General features: G+C 38.5%; 1 protein-coding gene across 3 annotated transcripts in view; it reads left to right on the top strand.

Annotated features, from left to right (window-relative positions):
- The window catches only part of Cobll1 (cordon-bleu WH2 repeat protein like 1), a 154315-nt gene extending 145121 nt beyond the window's left edge, over positions 1-9194 (top strand). For all 3 annotated transcript variants that reach the window (XM_036186458.1, XM_036186457.1, XM_036186460.1), the window contains 2 exons: positions 50-226; positions 7973-9194. In XM_036186458.1, coding sequence (XP_036042351.1) covers positions 50-226; positions 7973-8059 — 264 coding nt within the window. In that variant the 3' untranslated portion in view covers positions 8060-9194. The remainder of the gene's footprint in view (positions 1-49; positions 227-7972) is intronic.
- The last annotated feature ends 17148 nt before the right edge of the window (positions 9195-26342 follow it).

The raw sequence follows: 26342 nt of genomic DNA, 5'->3' as shown, positions 1-26342 counted from the left end.
CTTTCTTCTCTTGGAATTCATAAAAATATCTTGCATTTATTTTTCATAGCAAAATAAACCTGTACAGAATGAACAGAGTTCTGAGAGGCTGAGTCCAGCTGCTGGCCCACCGTTCACCCTTATGAGACAGAGTTCTTTAACGTTCCAAAGCTCGGACCCAGAGCAGGTCCGGCAGAGTTTGCTGACCGCAATCCGTTCTGGAGAGGCTGCCTCCAAGTTGAAAAGAGTAAGCTTTCCTCTCTCAGATGGGGGACAGTGGGTTTGCTTTCAATCTTGTTAAACTAATACTTGAGTGATGGGCAGGGGTGTTTTTTCTAACATTCAAATATGAACAGGAAAGATAGGCCAGGAACTATTGTTTTATTCCTGGAGTCATTTTTTTTGAGGTATAAACTGAAGGATTTCAGAGTCTTACACATACATAAAAACATGTCAGGTTTGTTTATTTTTCCATTGTGTGGGCCAGGTTGTATGACTGTATTCATTGTTGTATAAGTAGAAAGCTAACCTTGACTCTTATTTTTAAAAATTATGTTAGCACAGTAAGAAAGATCCTCTTGACACACACACCCCCGCTTTCTTTCCAGAAATGGTGGACTTTTACTAGTGGGAACATTTATATTCACAGTCATCTCTCAGTGGTCAAAGTAACTATTGTGTGTACTGGGTTTTAGGGACAATTACAAGAAGTAATTTCAGTTATAAAAGTAGAGAGGAAGCTAGAGAATGTAGAGAGCTCATCCAGAGCCTTGTTCATAATGCCCACCACATGATCCAGCCCATCCTTGCTTAGCTGTAGGAGAGCAATGAGACAGAGGTGCGATTCCTCTAGACAGAATGTGAGTGTCACAGGCGAGTGTGGCCTCGCTCTACCTGGCAAGTTGACCAGCCATTGCTGTGAATGCTGCTCAGTTGTGCTGTGAGAAACCCCTCAACATGAAATTCTGAGTCCACTGACTGGGTGTTCCATGTTGTGACCTCTTTTGATAACCACGTTAGAAGCTGTGTAAAGAAGGGCTAAGAGACTTGTCGAGGAAAACTTTGAGTTCCAAGAAATTAAAGCTGCGAAGGAAGAGAAGTGCTGAAAAACAGAAGGGATCTTTGTGTGCGTGTGTGTGCGTGTGTGTGCGTGTGCGTGCGCGTGCGTGTGCGTGTGTGTGTGCCTGCGTGTGTGTGTGCGCGTGCGTGTGTGTGTGTGTGTCTGCGTGTGTGTGTGCATGTGCGTGTGTGTGTGTGTTACTACTTGTGTGTGTGTTACTGCTATTTCAGAAGACTTAGCACACCCTTCTGAGCAAGCACTGAGGCAAAACACATATTAAGTGGTTTCAAGAATGATAGAAACCTGAAGGAATAATTCAGAGGACAGATCTGAACTTTGTAGATTACATATAAGTACCAGAAAAGTCCATATAGATTTAAATATTGAAATTAGTTTATCTCACAAATTTCTTTGTCAAGGGGAAAACATGCTAGTATCAATAAATAACCTATAATTGTTTATGAAACATTTTCTGTTCTCTATCCAGGAATTTATAGATGAGTTTCAAGCCAATTACCACCTATCTAAGATCCCTAAATTTAATAAATTTGAGGCACAAATATTTTACTAGACACAGAGGGCAGAAAGATGAATATGCCTTCTACATAGCTTGGGCCCGAAAACCAGTGTTGCATTGGGTCCATAGGAGAGCCCAGTGCCTACACAGGAATTAAACCCAATGCTTCAGGCATGAGCATGTGCATATATTAACCAGTTCCTGTGTACTCATTGCACAATCCTGTGGTTGAACTGCAAATGTGTTTGAAGCCAGCAGCTGGATACTGATGGATTCCTGGGCCTGATTTGGCATGGCTTTCACATAGTAAACTCTCATGGCTTCCAGAAAGAGCTGGATCAGAAAGAACCAACAGACAGGGGGCCTAAATGATGTATCTATAATTGCATCCTATTTAAAACTCATTACTTTAGATTCTATTGAGTATAAAACTTTATCTCATTCAGTAGGAGGTTATTAACAGCTTGCAGCCTGTAGAGTGCCAACTCCTAATGAACATTTCATACATAATCTATTTTATTTCACTAAAAGTGGTTAAAGGAACTGGTCATGTTTACAATCTCTAAACTCAATGGCCAGCGTTTCAGCTCTAGTATATATTCTTAAAAATTATTTTTGTAGACCAAGACTTACATGTAACAGTGCTCCTGTCATATCTTTTGTGACATTTCAAATAAATATAACTCTAATCCTAAAAATAGTAAACAGTAATGTTTTCGAAGACTAGACCATCTTACTGGAACGTCTTTTTAAATGTTCTTTGATAGTTTCATACATTGATACAATGTACATTGATCATGTCCATCCGCCACTACTGCCCTTTCACTCCTGACTGTTCCCCATCTTCTTCCCTCCCAAATTCATATCCTTTCTTAGAAAGCTTTTGCATTACTCCTTGGAGGCTTTCATATGAAGCATTTTGGTTCTGTTCATTCCCTCACCCTATTCTTCCCAGATCTACTTTTCATTCCTTACCCAATTCTGTGTCTCCTATTTAAAAAAACAAAAACAAAATCCCACCAAGTCCAATTTGTGTTGCCCATGTACTCTTGGGTGTTGGGCTAACTCCAGAAGTGTGGTTAATCTACCATAGAGTCGCACCTGTAAAGCTAGCTTTCCCTTTGCCAGTAACTGTCAGTTGTCAATGGTTCCTTGGATAAAGGTGGGACGTCATGCAACTGATGTGTTGTGTCCAGGAAACAGTTTTCTTGTAGCCATCCACTACTTCTGACTCTTTCAACTTCCAACGTTCTCTTCCCCATAGATCCCTGAGCCTTGGGAGGAGGAGTTGTGCTATAGATGTCCCATTTAGGGAAGATCATTTTGTGGTCTTCTGTTCTATAAATCTTGACCAGTCATGAGTCTCTATGTAAATTGCCATCTACTGCAAAAAGAAGCTTCTTGGATCCTCATGAGAAATGCACTGATCTAGGAGTAGAAGGATAATCATCAGGAGTTGGTGTAAAACTATGTCTGCTTAACAGAATACTAGTGACAGGTTTTCCCCTAGGGCCTTTGACATGTCTAGCCAGAAGTTTGGGAGTTCCAATGACTGTTCCAGGTACTGGTTTCCCCTTGTGGAGCAGGCCTGAAATCCAACCAAGTGGTTGATTACACCACAACATCCATTCCACTATTGGACCAGTGGGCATGTCTTGCAGCTCATATGAACTCAGCAATGGCTATGACAGCATATACACTTCCTGCACAAGCTGAGGTCAGACAAAATCCGAATATGGAAAGGGGAGCTGGCTCCATGTTTACCTATGTCTTTGAACTCAAAGTGTTCAGTTTAGTTCCAGGTACCAACCTGGCCATGGCTCTGGTTCCTGTGGAGCAACTAACCTCCATTAGAATAGCTACTTTGCATCAGGACATTGTGTGTGCTGTGTGAATGCGCTCTGATCTTTTCATGCTTCTCTGGGGCTTTTCCACACTACTCCCATTCACTGCAACGGTAGCCATGGAGACTAGTTTGTCTTCATACTAAGCTTTAATTAGCCTAGCGCAATATTTTAAAATTGTGTTCAGTGTTCGGCTTTATCGGTGAATCAGCAAATTGTTCATAGAGCATGAAGTTTAAATTATCCATTATTGTTGGTCTACTATGACACAAGGCCTTTGGGTGCTATGTGTTGTCCCTAAATTACTGAAAATTGGGCCATGATATTGTTACAAATAGAATACAGCTTTTAAAAATAGAGTCTAGAGTAAATTTATGTTTTGTACTTCATATTGTACATTGTCTCGGAATGTAAAATTTATCTTTGACTGACCGAAGTGTGGAAGGAACAGAGAGTCTGTGGAAGCCTTTTACAGACTCTTACTAGCTTGTGTTATTTGATTAGCTTTTTATTCTATTTTTCTTTGTTCCATTTTAAACGAAGGATCACAGGTTGACAGTTCTTTCTAAATAAGTTTTCTGTAAAAAAATAACTAGTGTTGTATTTCATAGTCACAGTTCAATTTTTGTGACTATTCATGAAAATTCTTTAAACATCAAGGGTAGATAACCAGCAGGCACATCAATAAGGTCTTCAATGTTAGTTTTTACAAACTAACTTTATTGTGGGTCTGGAGACATGGCTCAGAGTTTCAGAATACTGTCAATTCTTGCAGAGAATTCGGGTTCCATTCACAGTGCCCATGTGGCCACTCCCAACTGCTTGTCACTCCAGTTCCAGCATATCAGATGCTTTTCTCTGGCTTATGTGGACACTGGGAATGCACATAAAATAAAAATAAATTGTTTTTTAAAAAGTAATTCTATTGTAAGTTAATTATCGAAGTTCAAGTCAAATAATGTTTTGGTTTCTGAGTGTTTTTGAAAAGTTGCATCTCACCTAAGAAATATTCTTTAGCACTAGACTGTGACAGGCACCAAAAGAAGGTTTGATATGATGTGGGGTCCAATAGATGGGATCTCTGATCCCAGAGTTCATATATTCATAGACAAGTATACTAATGATATCTTCCAGTAATATGTTTTGAAATATCAAAGAAATATGTGTTTTTCTCTTTTAAGGTAACCTCTCTTTATTTGTTTGTTTTTTTATTTTATTTTATTTTTTGAGATAGGGTGTGATCTATCTATTGTAGCCCAGGTTAGTCTTGCATTCACAATCCCTCTGCCCCAATCTCTCAAAGTGCTGAGCTCATTATAGGTATGTGCTATCATACCTTGTGAATAATCGTATCTGGCATTTTGCAGTGTATCCTTCCAGAATATTTTGTTAGTGTATTAGCAAATCTGGTTTGGACAATGGAACCTTCTGAAAATAATTCATAAATTTGCATCTCTGAAGCTTCCCATCATAGGTAGATCTGCACTATTTAAGACGATTAAGTATTTGACTTTTTAAAATTAGTTTCCAAAATAGGCGGTTTCTGCGTGAGTTTTTCTCACACATGTTACATTTTAGTTGACTCTCCCCTGACTTCTCCTTTGTCTTCTTTGATCTCCCACCGTCACGTTTCACCCCAGTTTCTACCCTCTTTCATTTTGTTCCCAGTTTCCCCCACCCCACCCCAGGCACATTGCCCCTTACTAGTCCTTCTGGTCTCTAGCCAGGTTTGCCTCACCTGGTGTCCTGCTTCGGTTTCTTGGCTGTTGAAAGACCAGGACCAAAAGCAACATGGGGAGGAAAGGGTTAATTTGTCTTAGGTTACAACCAGCCCGTCATCATCAGGGGAAGCCAAGGCAGGAATTCAAGGCAGGCACTGAAACAGAACCGTGAAGGAACATTGCTTACTGGCTCTCTTCCCCAAGGCTTGCTTAGCCTGCTTTCTTATAGAACCCAGGGCCAACTGCCCAGGGGTGATGCCTCCCACAGTGGGCTAGGCCCTGCCACATCAGTCATTAATTAAGAAAATGCCACACAGACTTGTCTCTGGCCCAATCTAAGGGAAGCATTTTCTTAACTGACGTTCCTTCTTCCTAAATGACACAGTTTGGGTCAAGTTGTCAAAAAAGTAGCCAGTACACCTAGATATGCATAGTTAGTAGTTAGAAGCTAGGGGTACGTTTGTGTGAGAGCATATGGTGTATGTCTTTCCTTGGGCCTCTCTTACTTTGCTTAACATGGTATTTTCCAGTTCTAACCATTTTTCTACAAGTTTCATAATTCTGTTTTTTATTGCTGAATAAAAGTCCTTTGTGTATTTATACCACATTTTCACTTTCTCTTCATCTATTGATGAACTAGATTCATTGCCTCACCACTATGAAAAGGGTAGTGATGAATATTGGCAAGAGTTTCTAAAGTAGGATACAGAGTCATTTGAGAATATCTCCAGGTGAGTTACAGATAGTATAGCTGGGTCATATGTGCTTTTTTTTAGTTTTGTTTTGTTTGTTTGTTTTGTGGAACCTGTATGTTGATCCCACACTGGCTTTACTAGTTTTTGTGGCTATTCTGTCTAGGATAAGAGAATCTCAAAGTAGTTTTAATTGCTCTACTGGCTAGGGTTCTTGAACTTTTTTTTTTTTTTTTTTTTTTTTTGGTGGAGCTGAGGATCAAACCCAGGGCCTTGCACTTGCTAGGCAGGCACTTTACCACTGAGCTAAATCTCCAACCCGTTCTTGAACATTTTAAAAACAGTTACAGGTTTTTGGCATTTCTTCTTTTGAGAGCTGTCTGTTCAGACCGTGTACTGGTCGCCAGTTTTGTTGTTATTGTGTTTAATTTTTGCAGTTCTTTCTGGTGGATATTGAGAGCCGTCACTATGGTTTTGTGAATGCTTTGTGTCTTATAAAGAATCATGAAGGGGCTCAGTGATTAAGAGCTCTTGATGCTCTTCTAGAGGACCAGAGTTCAGTGTCTAGCACCCATGCCTGGCAGCTCACAAAGGTTTATAACTCTAGCTCCAGGGGATCTGATAACTTCTTCTGGCCTCCATAAAGCACACACATAGATCACATACCCACCCATCCCGACACACACCTATGTATAAGTAAAAAAAAAAAAATCTTTTTACAGAAGGATTTTGAGAACTGTAATTATAGCATAAATTACACAGATAATTCTCTCACATAGAGAGGCTTTAAGATTTGAGTTCTACAGTGAAAAGTCATTACTTGTGGCTTTCTGATTATTCTGGAAAGTAGCCCGCATGCCCACTAAGCAGGCATAGATGAGTTCTCTTGCCTTGGTAGCAACTCTTCTTAGCTGTAGTTTCAAGTGTGTGGATCTGCTCTACTGCATCTTGAGTTGATTAAGCCCCCCAGGAAACTCATTACCACAGAGAACCAAATCTTCATTTAGTGAGAAGCAGGAACTGAAGTACAAACAAAACAGATTCCTTTTTACACTGGTCTAGTGACAGGATCTGTAGTCACTTCTCTCTCAGTTCTTACTTGAAGATGGCAATTCTTGTTTATAAATCTTTGCTGCTCAAACTACAATGTAATTTTGTAATATTTTATTGTATTCTTGTAATAGTTTGTTATATTTTACATGTGACATATATATGTATGTATATATGTTTGTATATATTTACTATTCATGATCCATATTTTTTTTTTACATTCTTCTAAGTCTTTCTAAAAATACCTAAGAATTCCAAGGCATTTGGAAAACTTCAGTTTTTTTTTTTGGGGGGGGGGGGAGACAGAGAGAGAGAGAGAGAGAGAGAGAGAGAGAGAGAGAGAGTGTGTGTGTGTGTGTGTGTGTGTCTAACTCTGCATCCCATACTGTCCTGGAACTCTCCTGCCTCAGTGTCCCAAGTGCTGGGACGGCAGGTGTATACCATGCTGCTCGACTGTCTTAAATAATATTTTTTCCTCTAGTGCTTTGCAAATGGAACACTCAACCACTGGGGTTTTGAAGGTTTATTGATTGAAACTTCCTGTAAAGCCCTTCCCTCATTCTGTTCTAGGCATAAAAGTCACAGGCTTGACAGTTGGCTGTAGCCCGTTAACATGAAAGAATTCTTAAAGACCCAGTTTTGTGGTTGATGCTTTTGTTTTAAATATATAGCAAGTAGGTAAGAGGAGGATTGCAAATTACTTTTTGATACTAGTACAAAATTGTTAAATTTTACAAAATTCACTTTAGTTTTCCCATTTTTCTCAAAGCACGTTTGGGAAGGCAGGATTCATCTAGCTAAAACTGCACTATGACAGCTTGGCCTGCAGTCTGTTTGTGCTCTTGTATTTTATGTTGGCCTAGTAATAAAGACTAAGATATGTTGATGGGTTATTTAACTTGTTTGTTGTGGAAATAACAAGTCTCTCATTTTCCGTTTCATGATAGAATGAACATTTATTCTTAATTATTTGTAAATCATTGAGTGATAAATACTGAATGCTAACATTTTCAGTTAAGCAGAAGTTATAATGTGATAACTGTTAAAAATTAGACAGCTGTCCCATTTTATGAAAACTGATGGGAACAAAATGTGTTTCTTCTTCCTAGGTTACTGTTCCATCAAATACAATATCTGTGAATGGGAAGTCAGGGTTCAGCCAAGCCATATCTTCTGATGCTCAGGACAGTCACTAACATCACCCTGCCGTGACACACTTCACTGACCAGCTTCCTGCCTGCAAGGAATATTGGCAACTATATGTTCAGATGTACATTAGTATATAAATCTGTTCAAGAATAAGCATTCGTGTTATGAATCTAATGCCAAAAGAAAAATGACTAGAATTTATAATTTATAATAGTGTTTAGTCTTTTTGTCATAACTAAATATTGCTGCTTTAGAAACTTTAAACAAGATATAAATGACTTGTTTTTTTTCCATGGTGAATAATCACAGCTCATTGATTTTTTTTTCTTTTATTTATGGACATACTGTGTACCATAAAACAAAGGTATAAATTGAGATTTATGGACATGTTGTATGACAGAGAAGCAGGCAAGCACATACTAACATTTACTGCCTCAGCATTAGGCTGTAATTAGAAACATAAATTATAATAAAGTCTTTTTTGCTGATACAGAAAACTAGTAAATCAAATAAGCAATGTTCATTTATTTTATTGAAGAATCACTTATTGTGAGACTTATTTTGTGTATTATTTTAATTACAAACAAGTGCCAGATCAATAGGAAATAATAATAGTATTTTTAAAAAATATAACACTTTAACTTTTGGTAGTTAAATTGCACAAGGAGACTTTAAGATGTTTCTGTATATAATTATGTTGTTACACAGATATTACATATTTTCTAATGCCAGAAGTCTTAAAATATTCCTGTGAAAATGTTGATATATTATGACAGTTATTTCACATTTGGTATGTGGGGAGAATAGGGGCTAGTTTATGTCCACATTCAAAACTTTAAAGACTAGTTCGAAGTTTCCAAAATCCTGATTTAATTAAAATAAAATGCTAAATTAGTCATTTATGTAGCTCAGATGCTAATTGTCTAAATAATAATATATATTTTCCTGAAAGCCAAACTGGTTCAGGGAAACAATGATTGATGTGTTGGCTTACAGTGATCCTAGGGTCTAGGAACATGTTGGTGTCCTGGATTTCTTTATGAATTTAATTGCTCATTTATTCCAGAAACTGTTGAAACAGCCTGACGCTGTTTTGACTCTTACTAAAGCTACTGGAATATCTGCCATTTTGACGAACATGAATTCTTTTTCCATTTAATAAAAGCAAGTTATATATTTGAAGTCTGCTGTTTCCACTGTGGTTTATATTAACTGGCATATTTGAATAACTTACCTGAAGAGAATGCGTTTTTAAAATTTTTTATGTGTATGAGTGTTTTTGCCTGCATGTCTGCCTGTGCACATTGTATGCAGTGCCTGTGAAGGCCAAAAAAAAAAAAAACAAGAAGGCATCAGGTCTGCTGGAACTGGTGTTACAGACAGTAGTGAGTGGCTAGATGGGCGCTGGGAATTGAATCCCAGTCATCTGAAAGAGCAGCCAGTGCTCTTCACCACTGAGCCATCTCCCCAGCCCTGATGAACATGTTTCTGTCAGCCATTTTCCTTCCAGTGACCAGGCTTGTCAGGGAATAGTTAAGCCCTGATATTCTGACACCAGCACATAAAGTAGCCTGGTTCCTGATGCTGCTGTTTCCTGTGTCAAACTTGGAGTGAGAACCGTCTGCACAGATAATCAGGTTCTATCATTTTAAACCAGTAGAGGAAAAGAGCAGGCTTTTGAAAATTAGTGTTTGTGCAATTGTCTATTTGAGTAAAAGCGTGGTGTCTCTACTTCAAGCTATATCCTCAATGCGTTTGTGTCAGACTGAAGGCTTTTAAAGTAACATTTAAAGACTTAGAACGTAATTTGTGCTTTTGGACTGGACTGTAGCATGTGAAAACTAGTTTAAAATACACGGTGCTGTCATAAAAAATATGATGAATCGCAAACCTTTAGGATGTGAAATGTATGTAAGTACCATGAAGGCAAATAAGGAACATTTAATAATTGTTTGAGATATGTAAAGGTGTTAATTTGCTAACAGGATAAGGAAATCCTAAAGGCTAGACAACATGGAAAATATTTTTTTTTATTGCTAATCAAAGAAGTAGTAGACAGTAAGTAGGAAATACATAGGTTACCATCTCAGCAAAACTGCAAGGTCCAAAGTAGTAAGCATCAAAACCAAGAACCAGCAATGGGGCAATGTGTTACTGTTGCTAGGAAATGAACTACAAATGAGAGGCCCCTTGCCTATATCCTCAAATTATTCAACATGTAAAGGAGACATTAACAAGATGTGACAGCCTTGTATGCATCTTTATCAGTGTTCCACACTGGGGTATATTCATACTAGATTCATATACAATACTCAGTCAAGCTAGAGTCCTGGGTTAGCACAAATACAGAAAAAAAAACAATGTGAAAAAAAAAGTCGTAGAACAAGATGGGTGTAGGCAGAGTAGCTCAGTTGGTAGAACACGAGACTCAATCTCAGGGACATGGGTTTGTAACCCCACATTGGGTGCCAGATAATGCAGGGAACCCATGGATTACTGTAGCACGAATCTTAAAAGGCCTTATTAATAAAAGCAAACCCGGAGCCAAGTATTGAGGTGAATGCTAAAACATCAGAGAAACAGAACCAGCCACAGCTAACCTCACCTCACCAATTCCTCAGCTGATCTTATTTCCTCAAACTGGAAGCCTCTGTGTCCTCATCCGAATGAATCTCAGCTGAACTGCTGCTTAAAAGCCTAAAAGCTTAACAGACTCTAGTTCCTGGTTTTCATGCCTTATATATCTTTCTGCTTCCTGCCATCACTTCCTGGGATTAAAGGCATGTGTCACCATGCCTGGCTGTTTCCAGTGTGGCTTTGAACTCACAGAGATCTGGATGGATCTCTGCCTCCAGAAGGCTAGGATTAAAGGTGTGTGTGCCACCATTTTCTGGCCTCTATGTCTATCTAGTGGCTGTTTTGTTCTCTGACCCCAAATCAGTTTATTAGGGTGCACAATATATTGGGGAACACAGTATCACCACAGACTACTGAGAAAGGGACTGTTTGTTAATGGATTGTATGGTGAAACAACTGACTGATACAGTCAGTTCAGTCACAGAGTCCCTGGAAGGCTGAGAACTGATTTCACACTGCTTCACACCACCTGACTTGGTCTTCACCATCTAAGAGTGCAAGAGTCTGTGCTCCCCAAATCTTAAGCTAGCCAAAAGCCACACCCTAGGGGCTGGAACCCCAAGGCCAGAGGGGAAACAAATAACCACTACAGGTTTGTTTTATGATAACGGTTATGGAAAGTATAAAAAATGATAAATTATTCTGTGCATTATGGTTGAGCGTGTAGAAAAAAAAAAAATCTCCTTCCAAGCTTGCTGGTGGTTGGTCACTTCATAGGAACAGGATGAGGAAAGCAAGTGAGAATTGTAGGAGACATCAATTGTGTTGCTGTGTTTTGTTGTAGAAACTGTTGGTTGAAAACAAAGGCTTCCTACACCCCAGGTTCTAATGTACAGAAGTAGTTTTAATATGTTATAGGTTACATGGAATGGAGGGAGCTGTGTCAGTCTATGAGTCATTAATTAGGAATTTTGAAAAGTCTTGCCCACACTTCTTTAGACTTTTGTCACCATCTCATTAACCTAGAAGTCTAAGATGAGTTATTTTTCCCCTCATTTCCTCAAGGTAACAAAAATACAAGACAGGAATGACCCAGAACCAACTTCAGATTATCGTGTTGAATGTTGAATAGCTATAGAATGTTGAATAGCTAGGCATTTCACCTTGATGAGTTCTTTACAACGTGTTAAAATTATAACTTGGATATGATGTGAGAGTTATATTCTTAGTGTCTCAGCTCCCTTGCTGGGGGGAACCGCTGTTAATGTTTTGATGGATCTCTAAGGTCTTGAGTATGTGTTTATTGAACAGAGTCACACACTGATATTCCTAAGCAACTTGACTTTGGTATACCAATATTCTGGAAGAGAAAATTTTTCTACCTAAAAGATCTGTCACATTTGTTAGCAATCTTTCTTGCTATGGTATACCAAACTGCCTGGAGTCAAGGTATTTGGGTTCAAGTCTCAGGTCTGTCTACTGTTTTAAAATCATAGCATCTTGGGGGAAAAATTAACTTCATTTTGAGAGGAGATGGCTCAGTGGTTAAGAGCACTGACTGATGTTCCAGAGGAACCAGGTTCAAATATACCTATCTCGTAGAGATGATTTTAAGGATTAGATGATTTTTAAAGATGTTTGACACACAGTATTTTCTTTCAAATGCACTTATTTTTCACACTTAGTGAGCAAGAATTACACTTCTTTGTTCTTTGAGGGAATGGCCCACCCTTATATTTTTGCCTACATGTCCTGCCAGGTCTGGCCTTGGCAACAGAATCCACTCTGCAACTTAATCTAAGTCCTTGCAATGAGCTCAGTTGCCTTTCCTAGACCAGGGCTGATGCTGAAAATCAAGGCTCAGTTGGAACCTGTGCCTAATGACAGTGCTCTTCTTACTACTGGGAAAGAAACTAACTACAAAAGAACTAAGACTCACACCCAAAATTTTTAACTGTTCTGTTTTCTAGAATAAAGGGGCTTTGCAGCTGAAAGTCACAATGAGGATCCTTGCCTGAAGTGTCTTTGAAATTACTTGAGATACTCATATTTATTTGATACTTTAAACTTTGCATATGATTTTTATGTTACTTGATTTAGTATGCAACAAAAGTCTGTAAGATTGCTGTGTTAGAAATAATGCTCAGCCAGACATACCTCAGGAGTTTTCTCTTTCCAATAACGAAACTTCACAAATGGTAGTGAGGTCAATGGTACTGCTTCCCAAGCTCTCCAGAGTTGTAGCCCACTTATGGACCTTTTAGCCTTTTTAAAAAAAAAATACATTTTATCTATTTCTTACAAATTTCCAGTCATAATATTCTGGCCCCTCCTGCAGACAGATATACTTTACTTATCACAAGACAAATATACCACCATATATTTTCTCAAAGAACTTTTCTGGCAGGTGTTTGGAGAAAAATTATAGAAAATTCTGATAATTTACATAGAATTCTTGATTTTAATGCATTATGAACTTTAAACATCCATTTGAAAGTTGGAAAAATTTGTTTTTCTTGGCAGAAAAAAATAATGCTACATTTCCAAAAAAATTATAATTTCAAATCAACACTCATTTATATTTTTTTTATCTTCCATTGTGGTAAGCCACATTATTTCTCTGCCATTCACGCATGAAGTTGCCCTGTGACTTGGCAGGCATTCTCTGTACAGAGACCAGGCCCATTATCCTGCCTGTAAAAGCATCTGGTTTTATGCCTACTGCAAAGACAGAGGTGACACTTTACTGGTTCTGAAACATCTCAAAGATTGGTGTGTTTTGGCCACTGGACCTATGCTTGAGATACTGCTCTGAGAAATCTGTGAGTGGTCCTGAGGAAAGGATGAAGGGCAGGGAGAAAACAGAAGCAACTGCCAAGATCAGAGAGCCAGCCTAGCCCAAATCAATTGGGTCATAGAGCCTAACTCAGCACTACACTGAGCTGTGCTGTTAGTTAGAGCTGTGGTATGGTAGTATGTGAAATGCACCATTTTAATCGCGTGACAGAATGACTTTAACCGTGTTCATAGGTTTACTCAATCTGTTCTCTAGTCTTCAACGGCATCTTCTCCAGTCTATTCAAAAGACCTTTGGACTTATAAGTTGACAGAGAAAATACAAGATGTCCAGGTAAATTTACATATCTGATATCTGATAAGTACTCTTAAATGTGAGTAGTTCTGTGCTATATTGGGGCACATATTTAACAATTACTATCTGAAATTCCATTTTAACTGGCCATCCTGTATTTCACTTTGCCAAGCTTTTCAATGTTATTATCTTTTTTTTTGAAAATCTGTGAAGAGAGAGAAGACGCAAGAGTTTTATGGTCAATGAAAGAAAGCAGAGGAGACAACAGGTCTGGGCCCAGCTGAAGGGAGCCATGAGCTTGCATTACAGAAAAAAAGAGTTCAACCTTTGAGCTACTGGCTAGCTTGCCATCAGAGGAATCCCCACATCATGAATGGGGAAATGTTCATTGATGAAGTTATACTGAAGAAACCACTTGAGTGACTCTGTTGGGAGATTGTAGATATCTACAAGGCAACAGCAAATCATAAATACTGCTGATGCCCCCACTAGCCTCAGGATTGTTATGATAATTATAGCAATTATTAAATCTATGTGATGATAGGGAGCTATAACTCAATGATTTTTTTAAACTATTCACTATATTTGAAGTTGTTCATAATAAAGTCAGTGGATAGGTTTTTGTTTGTTTGTTTGTTTCAAATTTGAAGCAAGCTTTAATTAAATCCTGGCCAGGTAGATGGGCTCCATCTCTGGTTTTCCAGAAAATGGCCCCAAGTCATGGTTTGCAGGAGCTTAAAAAGGCAAAACCCACAATTCAGTGTATCTCTCATCAGGACCAATCAGGGCAAGCATAAATCCTGACATATTTCCTCCCTACATGCCTCCCACCCACATGTGATATGGCACATCCAGTCTCCTTAGGTCAAACAAACTTGTTTAGAGAAGTGAAAATGTGGCTTGTTACCTCCCCTAAACAATAGCCTCCAGCATTTCAGGAAGTATATGTCCTTGGGCAAGGGGCTTACAAGTTAGAGGCATTTTTGTTTAATGGATATCTTAGGCACAGTAATTACAACTTAAAACGTAACTTTGGTTCTTGTACACACACTAGACTTTAATAGTAAATAAAATAAAGTCTGGTTTACATATAGTACACACGACCTTTTATTTTCTGATTTTATGTATATGAAATGATAATTTGGATATACAATTGTAAATAAACTATTATTAAAATTACTTTCACCTGTTTTATTTTTTTTAAATGTAGCTTCTAGAAGGTTCAAAGTTATACATATGGATCATAGTTTAATTATCTTTTTTAATTAAGGATTTTTTTATTTCATTCTTCATACCAACCACAGATCCCCCATCCCTCCTCCCACAACCCCCCAGCCTTACCGCTAGCACACACCATCCCCTCCTCTGAAAAGGTATGGCCTCCCATGGGGAGTCAGCAAAGCCCAGAGGCACATTCAGCTGAGGCAGGTCCAAGCCCCTCACCCTGCAGCAAGGTTGTGTAGTGTCCTACCATAGGCAATGAGCTCCACAAAGCCAGTTCATGCACCAGAGACAGACCCTATTCCACTGTCAGGGGCCCCTCAAACAGACCAAACTACGTAACTGTCGCTCTGATGCAGAGGGCCCCGTCCAGTCCCATGCAGGCTCCACAGCTGTTGGTTCAAATTTTGTGAGTTCCCACTGACTTGGTTTAGCTGTACCTGTAAGTTTTCCCATCATGGTCTTGATGCCCCTTGCTCATAGAATCCCTCTTCCCTCCCTTCAACTGTACTTCCAGAGGTTGGCCTGGTTCTTGCCGGGACTCTCTGCATCTGTTTCCATCAGTTATTGGATGAAGGCTCTATGATGACAGTTAGGGCATTCAGTAATCTGATCACCAGGATAGGCTAGCTCAGGCACTCCCTCCACCACTATTAGTAGTCTAAGCTAAGTAATCTAAGTAGTCAGTCTGTCATCCCTGTGGGTCCTAGGAACTTCCCTCACACTAGGTTGCTCCCTATCCCTATGATGTCTCCCTCTATGAAGGTATCTCCCTCATTGTTCCCCCACTCCACCCTGTTACAGATCAACCATCCCATTTGCCCATGCTCCCATCCCCCATTCTCTACCCTCCATTGCCCCCCTCCCTGTCACCCACAGTTTACTCAGAAGATCTCATCTATTTCCATTTCCCAGGGCAATCCATGCATCAATATTAGGGTCCTCCTTGTTACCTAGCATCTCTGGAGCTGTGGGTTATAGTCTGGTTATTCTTTGCTTTACATCTAGTATCCACTTATGAGTGAGTACATACCATGTTTGTCCTTCTCAGTCTGGGTTACCTCAACTCAGGATGATATTTTCTAGTTCTATCCATTTGCCTGCAAATTTCATGATACTGTTTTTTACTGCTGAGTAGTACTCCATTGTGTATATGTGCCACATTTTCATTATCAATTCTTTGGTTGAGGGCATCTAGGTTGTTTCCAGGTTCTGGCTATTATGAATAATGCCACTGTGACATAGTTGAGCACGTGTCCTTGTGGTATGACTGAGCATTCCTTGGGTATATGCCCAAGAGTGGTATCATTGAGTCTTGAGGTAGACTGATTCCAAATTTTCTGAGGAACTGCCATACTGATTTCCAAAATGGTTGTACAAGTTTGCACTCCCACCAACAGAGGAGGAGTGTACCCCTTGCTCCACATCCTCTCCAACATAAGCTGTCATCAGTGTTTGTGATCTTAGCCATTCTGACAAGTGTAAGATGGTATCTCAGAGTCATTTTGATTTGCATTTCCTTGATGACTAAGGATGTTGAGCAATTCATTAAATGTCTTTCAGCCATTTGAGATTCTTTTATTGAAAATTCTCTGTTTAGATCTGTACCCCATTTTTAAATTGTGTTTTTTAGTATTTTGATGTCTAGTTTCTTGTGTTCTTTATATATTTTGGATATCAGCCCTCTGTAAGATGTGGGGTTGGTAAAGATCTATTCCCATTCTGTAGGCTGTCTTATTTACTGTGCCCTTTGCCTTACAGAAGATTCTCAGTTTCAGGAGGTCCCATTTATAAATTGTTGCTGTCTGTGTCTGTGCTACTGGTGTTATATTTAGAAAGTGGTCTCCTGTGCCAATGCATTTAAGGCTACTTCCTACTTTCTCTTCTATCAGGTTCAGTGTAACTGGATTTATGTTCCGGTATTTGATCCGCTTGGACTTGAGTTTTGTGCATGGCAATAGATATGGATCTATTTGCAATTTTCTACATGTTGACATCAAGTTATGTCAGCACCATTTGTTGAAGATGCTTTCTTTTTTCCATTGTATGGTCTTGGATTCTTTGTCAAAAATCAGGTCTTCATAGGTGTGAGGATTAATGTTAGTGTCTTCACTTCAATTCCATTGGTCCACATGTTGATTTTCAAGCCAATACCAAGCTGTTTTATTATTATTATTATTATTACTATAGCTTTATAATAGAGCTTGAGGTCATGGATGGTGGTGGCTCCAGAAGTTGTTTTATTGTACAGGATTGTTTTTGCTATCCTGGGTTTTTTGTTTTTCCATATGAAGTTGAGTATTGTTCTTTTGATGTCTGTGAAGAATTGTGTTAGGATTTTGATGGGGATTGCATTGCATCTATAGATTGCTTTTGGTAAGATTGCCATTTGTATTATGTTGATTCTACCTATCCATGAGCATGGCAGATCTTTCCATTTTCTGATATCTTCTTCAAAGACTTAAAGTTCTTGTCATACAGGTCTTTCACTTGCTTAGTTAGAGTTACTCCAAGGTATTTTTATTATTTGTAACTATTGTAAAGGGTGATGTTTCGCTGATTTCTTTCTCAGCCTGTTTATCATATGTATATAGGAGAGCTACTGATTTTTTTTTTTAATCTTGTGTCCTGCCACATTGCTAAAGGTGTTTATCAGCTGTAGGCATTCCCTGTTAGAATTTTTGGGTTATTTATGTATACTATCATATCATCTGCAAATAGGGAAAGTTTTACTTCTTCCTTTCCAATTTGTATCCCCTTGATCTCATTTTGTTGTCTTATTGCTGTGGCTAGAATTTTGAGTACTGTATTGAATAGATATGGGGAGAGTGGAGAGCCTTGTCTTGTTCCTGATTTTAGTGAAATTGCTTTAAGTTTCTCTCCATTTAATTTGATGTTGGCTGTTGGCTTGCTGTAAATTGCCTTTATTATGTTAAAGTATGTTCCCTGTATTCCTGATCTCTCCAAGACCTTTATCATGAAGGGGTGTTGGATTTTGGCAAAGGCTTTTTCAGTATCTAATGAGATGGTCATGTGGTTTTTCTCTTTCAGTCTGTTTATATGGTGTATTAATTACATTGACAGATTTTTGTATGTTGAGCCATCTATGCATCTCTATGATGAAACCTATGTGATCATGGTGGATGATTTTTTTTTATGTGTTCTTGGAATTGGTTTGCCAATATTTTGAGTATTTTTGCATCAATGCTCATGAGGGAGATTGGTCTGCAATTCTCTTTCTTTGTTGCATCTTTGTGTGGTTTGGGAATTAGGGTAATGGTAACCTCATAAATAGAGTTTGGTAATGCTCTTTTTGTTTCTATTGTGTGGATCAATTTGAAGAGTATTGGTATTAACTCTTCTTTGAAATTCTGGTAGAATTTTGTGTTGAAACTGTCTGGTCCTGGGCTTTTTTTTTTTTGGTTGGGAGACTTTTAATGACTGTTTCTATTTCCTTAGGGGTTATAGGTCTATTTAAATTGTTTATTTGATCTTGATTTAATTTTGGTATCTGGTATCTATCCAGAAAATTGTCCATTTCTTTTAGATTTTCCAATTTTGTGGAGTACAGGTTTTTGAAGTATGACCTGATGAGTCTCTTGATTTCCTCATTGTCTGTTGTTATATCTCCTTTTTCATTTCTCATTTTGTTAATTTGGATGCTATCTATCTGCCTTTTGGTTAGTTTGGATAAGGGCTTGTCTTTTTTATTTTTCTCAAAGAACCAGCTCTTGTTTCATTGATTCTGTGTATTGTTCTCTTTGTTTCTATTTTATTGATTTCAGCCCTCAATTTGATTATTTCTTGGCATCTATTCCTCCTGGGTGACTTTGCTTCCTTTTGTTCTAGAGCTTTAAGGTGTGCTGTCAAGTCACTAGTGTGAGATTTCTCCAACTTCTTTATGTGGGCTTTTAGTGCTATGAATTTTCCTCTTAGTGTGCTTTCATGGTGTCCCATAATTTTGGGTATGTTGTACATTAATTTTCATTGAATTTTAGGAAGTCTTTAATTTCTTTCCTTATTTCTTCCTTGACCACCTATTGGTGATTCAGTTGAGCATTATTCAGTTTCCATGAGATTGTAGGCTTTCTGTAATTTTTGTTGTTGTTGAAATCTAACGTTAAGCCATGGCAGTCTGATAAAATACAAGAGGTTATTCTATTTTTTTTGTATCTGATGATATTTGCTTTGTGACCAAGCATGTGGTCAATTTTAGAGAAAGTTCTATGGGGTGCTGAGAAGAAGGTATATTCTTTTGTGTTAGGCTGGAATGTTCTGTAGATATAGATTAAATCCATTTGACTCATAACATCTGTTAGATCCCTTATTTTTCCTATTAAGTTTCTGTCTGGTAGACCTGTCCATTGGTGAGAGTGGGATGTTGAGGTCTCCCACTATTAGGGTGTGGGGTTTGATGTGTGATTTAAGCTTTAGTAATGTTTCTTTTACATATGTGAGTGCCCTTGTATTCAGGGCATAAATGTTCAGAGTTGAGAATTGATTTTGGTGGATTTTTCCTGTGATGAATATGTATGTAATGTACTTCCCAATTTCTTTTGATTGATTTTAGTTTGATATTTATTTTGTTAGATATTAGGATAGCTGCACCAGCTTGCTTCTTAAGTCCATTTGATTGGAAAGTCTTTTCCCAACCCTTTATTCTGAGGTAGTATCTGTCTTTAAAGTTGAGGTGTGTTTCTTGTATGCAGCAAAAGGATGGATCCTGTTTTTGTATCCATTCTGTTAGCATGTATCTTTTTATAGGCAAATTGAGTCCATTGATATTAAGGGATATTAATGACCAGTGATTGTCAATTCCTGTTATCTTTTGGTGGTGGTGGTGGTGGTAGTAGTAGTAGTAGTAGTAGTAGTAGTAGTAGTAGTAGTAGTGTGTTTCCTTTCTTTGGGATTTGCTGCTGTGGGGTTATCTAGTGCCTGTGTTTTCATGGGTGCATCTAACTTTCTTAGGTTGGAGTTTTCCTTCTAGTAGTGATTGAAAGTTTTGCTGGGTATAGGAGTCTGGGCTGGTATCTGTGGTCTCTTAGTGTCTGCATTATGTCTATCCAGGACCTTCTGGCTTTCAGAGTCTCCATTGAGAAAGTAGGTGTTATTCTGAGGGATCTGCTTTTATAAGTCTCTTGGCCTTTTTCCTTTGCTGATCTTAATAGTCTTTCTTTAGTCTGTATTTTTAGTGATTTGATTGTTATGTGGCAAGGGGACTTTTTTGGGTGTTCTAGTCTATTTGGTGTTCTATAACCTTCTTGTATCTTCATAGGTATTCCCTTCTTTAAGTTGGGAAGGTTTTCTTCTATGATTTTGTTGAATATATTTTCTGTGCTTTTGAGTTGGTATTATTCTCTTTTTTCTATTCCTATTATTCTTAGGTTTGTCCTTTGCATGGTGTCCCAAATTTCCCACATGTTTTGTATTATGACTTTTTTGGCTTTAGTGTTTTCTTTGATCACTAATCTATTTCCTGTGTTGTATCCTCCACAGCAGAGGTTCTCTCTTCCATCTCTTGTATTCTGTTGGTTATGCTTGCATCTGTAGTTCTTGTTCATTTACTCAGATTTTCTATTTCCAGCATTCCCGTGGGTGAGTTATTGAGCCCCTTTTCTGCATAACACACAGGTAAATGGAGAGGGATTTAAGTTGTTGCCATTTGTTTCTTTTCTACCAACTACTAGTGTTACTCAGGTCAGTATAAGTCATGAAAGGCAAATAATGATTCAGTGAAAGTACCTTGTTGAAGGTTGTTATGATTCAGTCCTAGAACCATGCACTCCATAATCTGATGGAGCATAACAATTTTTAAGAGAGGGGAGAAAGATGGGAAATAAAATCTGTCAAGTGTTTCTTGTGTACTGTTTACTCTGTGAGGTGAGCTTTGATATAGATGTTGTCACCAAATTGACACATAAGACTCAAAGCACCCTAGTATCTTATCGAGGATGATGTTGGTGCTGAAGCCACCATAATGTAGTAGTTGAATGACTCCATTAATTTTTAATACTCTGTTTTCTTACTCTAGCCATTAAGCTCTTAATTAGTCAATGTTCAAGCCTCATTTTGTATAATGAATATCTCTTATAGATTACATCTGTGATCCTGGTAACCTGATCTCAACTTCATATCATTTGCTAAATTTTCTCTAATCTCATGTGACCTATACTGACTTAACAGCCAGCTGTAGTTGGTATAAAGAGAAAAGAATCAGAATAAAATGACCATTTGCTGTAAGTTGGATGTCCCCTCAAAACTATTTCCACTGAAACACTAGTATGGTAGTTAATATTGACAGTCAATTTTACAAGACAATGTTACTATAGAAACAAATCTCTGGGCTTGTCTATGAGGGATCACATAGGTTAAGTTAATTGGGGTGGGAAGACCTACCCTAAATATGGGTATGACCTTTTCATCTGTTGGTGTCTTAGCGTGAATGAAAAAAGAAGTACCCAGCAACATTTATCCCTCTCTCCTAACTGTGGATGCAATGTGACCAACTGCTGCCACCATACTCTCCCTGTCAAAGAGTTTGCTAGCCCCTAGAACTCTATGCCAAGGTAACTACCTCCCTTCCTTAAGTTGATTTGTGAGGTGGTTTTTTTTTTCACAGTGAAGTAAGTAATTAAGACAAGCATTAAAGGGTGGGAAGTGGATTGGCCATGGTAGTGTTTATCTGTGACTCAGGAGGATAATGCAGGAGGGTCACCAGCTTGAGCCAGCCTGACCTTCAAAAATTAATGTTCCTAGCCAGCAAACATTAAACAGTGAGACATCCAGTCACCAAAACAAACAAAAGAGCAGCAACAGCAAAAGTTCCAGGTGCCTTAAGAGATAATGCATCCTTAATGACTATTAATTCAGTAACTCATTATCATAGGATTTACTGTTGCTGTGAAGAGACACCATGACAACAGCAACTCTTATAAAGAAAACACTTAATTGAGGGGGCAGCTTACAGTTTCAGATGTTTAGTCCACTAACATCACAAAGGGGAGCATGGCAGCATGCAGGCAGACATGGTGCTGGAGCTGAGAGTGCTACATCTTGCAGGCAATGGGAAGTCCATTGGCTGTCACACTGAGTGAAGCTTGAGAAAAGAGACCTCAAAGCCCACCCTCACAGTGACATACTTCCTCTCACAAGACCACACCTACTCCAACAAGGCCACACCTCCTAATAGTTTCACTCCCTTTGGGGACCATTTTCTTTCAAACCACCACACTCATGTAAATGTACTTCATACTTTAAAGCAGTAATTCTCAACATTCTTAATGCTGTGACCAACTAATACAGTTCCTCATGTTGTGGTAATCCTCAACCATAAAATTATTTCGTTTCTACTTCATAACTGTAATTTTGCTACTGTTATGAATCATAGTGTAAGTATCTGATATACTACCCCTGTGGAAGGCCTGAGGTTCCCTCTTTCCAGAAGTCCCTAGTCTGTGACAAGTTGGCAAAGAATAACCAGGGTTTGAGACCCACAGGTTGGGAATCATTGCTTAAAGAAATGTGGCTATGCCCTCAAGACGATTAGAAGCAACTTCACGGAAAGGAGGCACAGATGCAGAAATATGGAGTAGCAGTTTGATATTGCAAGAGATATTCCACAAGAACACTTGGTAGTTGGCAGGTGCTGGAAGACTTTAGGGTAGATAGATAGAAGCCTGTGATGTGGACACAAGCAGAAAGGTATTTAAGCTGAGAGTGTGAGTAATGTCTGTGGATGATGTACCAAGTGAGTTTCACTAACAGAGATCACATTCTGGGGTGGTATACTAACTAGCTGGTGTATTTGACAAACATGCACACTGACCATTTCTGTTTTCCTAGGCATTGTGAGAAGTGACTAGAAATATGGCTAACAAAGGATTCTTGCACTCCAAGAGGACTTCAGTTATAGTTCATGAAACAAGATCATGAAAGAAAATCACACTGGCAATCCAAGTTGTCCATTTCCCCATAGGTTGTCTCTTCCTTTGTGGTATTTGGAAGGTGTTTAAATATTTTCTTCATGTTTATACCTTCTTGTTTCAAAATTTTAGTTAACTCAAAGTACACTAACTGGACATATCAATATATTCTTTCATGATTAAGGTTTGTTTTTCTTTTTAAATTATCCTTAAGAGATCCTTCAGTATTCCTGGCTCAGAAAGAGCATTCAATTTCATTTAATTCTGACAATTTTTCAGATTTTCTATCTTAAAGTTAAGGTCTGATGTTGGCAGTGGAAGGTAGCAATCCATTTTCTTTTTCATTTCTAGATGAAAAACCATTTTTGAAATTCTGTGATTTAAATAGCCATGACTCTCTTCAGTGATCTGAATGCCACCCCTGTCATGGGTGATGATCCCTAAATGTGTGCCTCATGGGGAATCCTTTCCATCTGTTCCATTGACTAAGATACGTATATCTTAATTTATACTGCAGGGGATAATCCATACTGTCTTGATAACTACCCTTATAAGCACCCTTCCTGTCTTGGGGGGGGCACTCCTTCCCTTTCAAAAATGTCTTGGCTATTCATTAATTTTTTTGTTCTACATAAGCTTTAGCACAAAATTGTTTTATGGTGTGGGACTAGGAATTTTATAGAAGAGTCAATATATCTATTTAGTAAATAGAAGAGAAGGTCAGTGTCAGGGAAGACAGGGATTGTTTTAATTCCCTAAAACTGTTGGTCACTGATTCAGCTGATATAAATACTTAGGAAAACAAGATAGAACTGAATAGTAGTTAACGTTCGCATGTATTTATTTACTTCTTTTGAGCTAGTCTCCAGCCCTCCACAGCCTCCTTTTAGAGACAGATGTCTGTAGTCTTCATCAATGGGTTCCCTTGATGAAGGGCTTCCTGCTCAATCTATGTAGTACTGGCAAGACATTAGAGAGAAGGGAAGGGTCTGGTCCGAGTTTTCAGTGTGCTCAGCCCCCCTGCTGGCTGTTAGCTAACTCACTGAGAACCGGAGCTCTGCTGAGTCTACCTCTCTCCTGCAGTAGCTGGCCTTTTGAGATTCCTTTAATCGCTTTACACCCACTTTGCCTCTTTAGGCTAGGGATGTTTTTATCCCCCCCCCCCCCCCCGCCCTTGCTAGCCCTTGCATGTTTTATTGTCCTATAATAGTTATTTCACAGCCTCTGTGACACTTTTGACCTTGTCCTTACAGGACCATTGTTGATACTTAAAACTTAAAATTCAATGTGCTCACCTATTCAGGAGTGATCAGACATCCTTTAGAAACATTTGTATTACGGAAAGAGAGAGAGAGAGAGAGAGAGAGAGAGAGAGAGAGAGAGAGAGAAACAGATCAAATGCCAATTGACAAGTAAATGGGTATTTGAATATTGTATTATAATGCCCAAATATAACATTATACAAAAGAGCAAACAGGTTGATTATTGCCACAGTGAACAACACAGACATGCTTGTTGAAAGCAATGCTAAAGCCTTTTAAAGCAAGTGAAAAAAGTGTGTGTGTGTGAGTGTGTGTGTGTGTGTGTGTGTGTGTGAGAGAGAGAGAGAGAGAGAGAGAGAGAGAGAGAACAACCTACTCTATATAAAATTTTAATTTTTTTTACTTGCAAAAAAACTAAATTTTTCAAGTAAGTAATGATAAACATCACAACTTTTGGAGAGGGATAGAATTATTTTCCCTGGAAGAGAAGGAAAGTTGATCCCGGTAGGTAATGCATTATTCTCTTTTAGAAACTGGATAGTAAATTCAGGGGGAATCACTGGCAAATCAGTTAGTCAAAAAGTAGATATGTAATTAGTCTATTTCAGTTAAACGTTTGAAGATAGGTTAGAAAGTCTAGACTTCCAGGCTATCAAATTTAAAATCTTTTCACTACATAATCCTCTGAATTATGTGTTTTGTTTGGTTTTGTTTTTGTTTTTATTATATAATGATGAATCATAGACCAGAAGTAGACAAAAACTTCAGCAATTAAAGATCATTTGTCCAAATCCAAGTCTGCATGGTAGGAGTTCTGACCCCAAAAGCTTTGGCAGTGATGGCTCAAGATAAAGGGAAGGAAAGAGATGCAGAGCTGGTGAGTCATAGGATTCTTGGTGGTAAACAGGGAGGACCAAGTATGAGGCCAGGGGTAAGTAACCCAGGACAGATTCGCCACCTCAGAAGTTTGGCATCAGCGTGAAGAGTATGGTCTGTTAAGATGTAATGGTGGCATGGAAGTCACTTGACATTGTGTTAATAGCTAAACTTTTACTAAATGGTCTGATTCATCTCAATTCCTTGGGCTCTAACTGAGCTTTTTATGTGGTAGAAATTGCATACAAGTGTGAAACTGTGACACTTCAATGATTTTTATTGACACTTCCAATACTGGATTATACTTCTGTACAATCAATTGCATGTATCTAGCTGCCATATATAGCTCAAGTTTGTGTGTGTGTGTGTGTGTGTGTGTGTGTGTGTGTGTGTACAATACCATTAAAAGATATAAGACATACAAGCTTAAAAATTGAGACTATTCAAAATTAGAGTGTCAATGTTTTTAATATCAAACATCCTTCACAATACACTTCTTTAGCTAACATTTGTCTTGAATTTGAAAAAGGTATCCTATTTCTTGCCTTTAATAAAAATAACCAATCTTATTAGTGAATTTGGGTGAAGTTAATTTCAGAATTCTATTTATACAATGATTTTCAAGTTTATTTCCTATTTTTATCATGTCCTTCAACTGCAATATATTTCGGGGTTGTCTATTTTTAGTGCATGTAAGCACCACACCATGGCAATGCTTTCAGGCTTCTCTGTAGTGGATAGCCATCCCAGCATTGGCCTGGAAGTTCCAACCCCCATTGAGGCTTCGGTAATGGTCACGCCCACAAGGCAGGGCGGAGGAGGAAGCAGAAGACCAGGGATCGAGAGGAGGTCTCTCTTGGTTCCGGGACCCTGGACGCTGGAGGTAGACCAAGCAGAGTTCTCCAGAGAACACCGCCGGACTGCGCTATACCTTTGCCAGACCCTGCAACCTACCCCTTCATTTGTAAGTTACCCCACAAAATAAACCTCCCTTTTAACTATGTGGAGTGGCCTTAATAATTTCACCAATACTTCTCTATATAATCATAGCAGTCCTGGGCTGCACCTGCTTGGCTGCACTGGCCAGTCTCAGGTGTCTTCTAGTTAACGGGCTGAGTGTGATGTTTCCAGTTCGGGTTTCATTTCAAAGAATGCATGTGACTATGTGGAGAAGAAAAGCAACAGCAGTATCTATTTTAGTATCCTAATTGATTTTCCCTTCTACATGATATCTTAATTCTTCAAGCACACCAAGTACCTTGATTATATTTGCCCTATACTCCTATCCCTTATCTCAACTTTTCTCAGATCCTCTTGCTCCTTCCTCACTCATGTCTTGGTTGTTACTGTTTTTTGTTGTTTTTTTTTTCTGTTTGTTTGT

The sequence above is a fragment of the Onychomys torridus genome, chromosome 4 (genome assembly GCF_903995425.1).
Source record: "Onychomys torridus chromosome 4, mOncTor1.1, whole genome shotgun sequence".
NCBI lineage: Eukaryota > Metazoa > Chordata > Mammalia > Rodentia > Cricetidae > Onychomys > Onychomys torridus.
The sequence above is the reverse complement of the archived record's forward strand: the minus strand, read 5'-3'. Positions and strand labels throughout refer to the sequence as shown.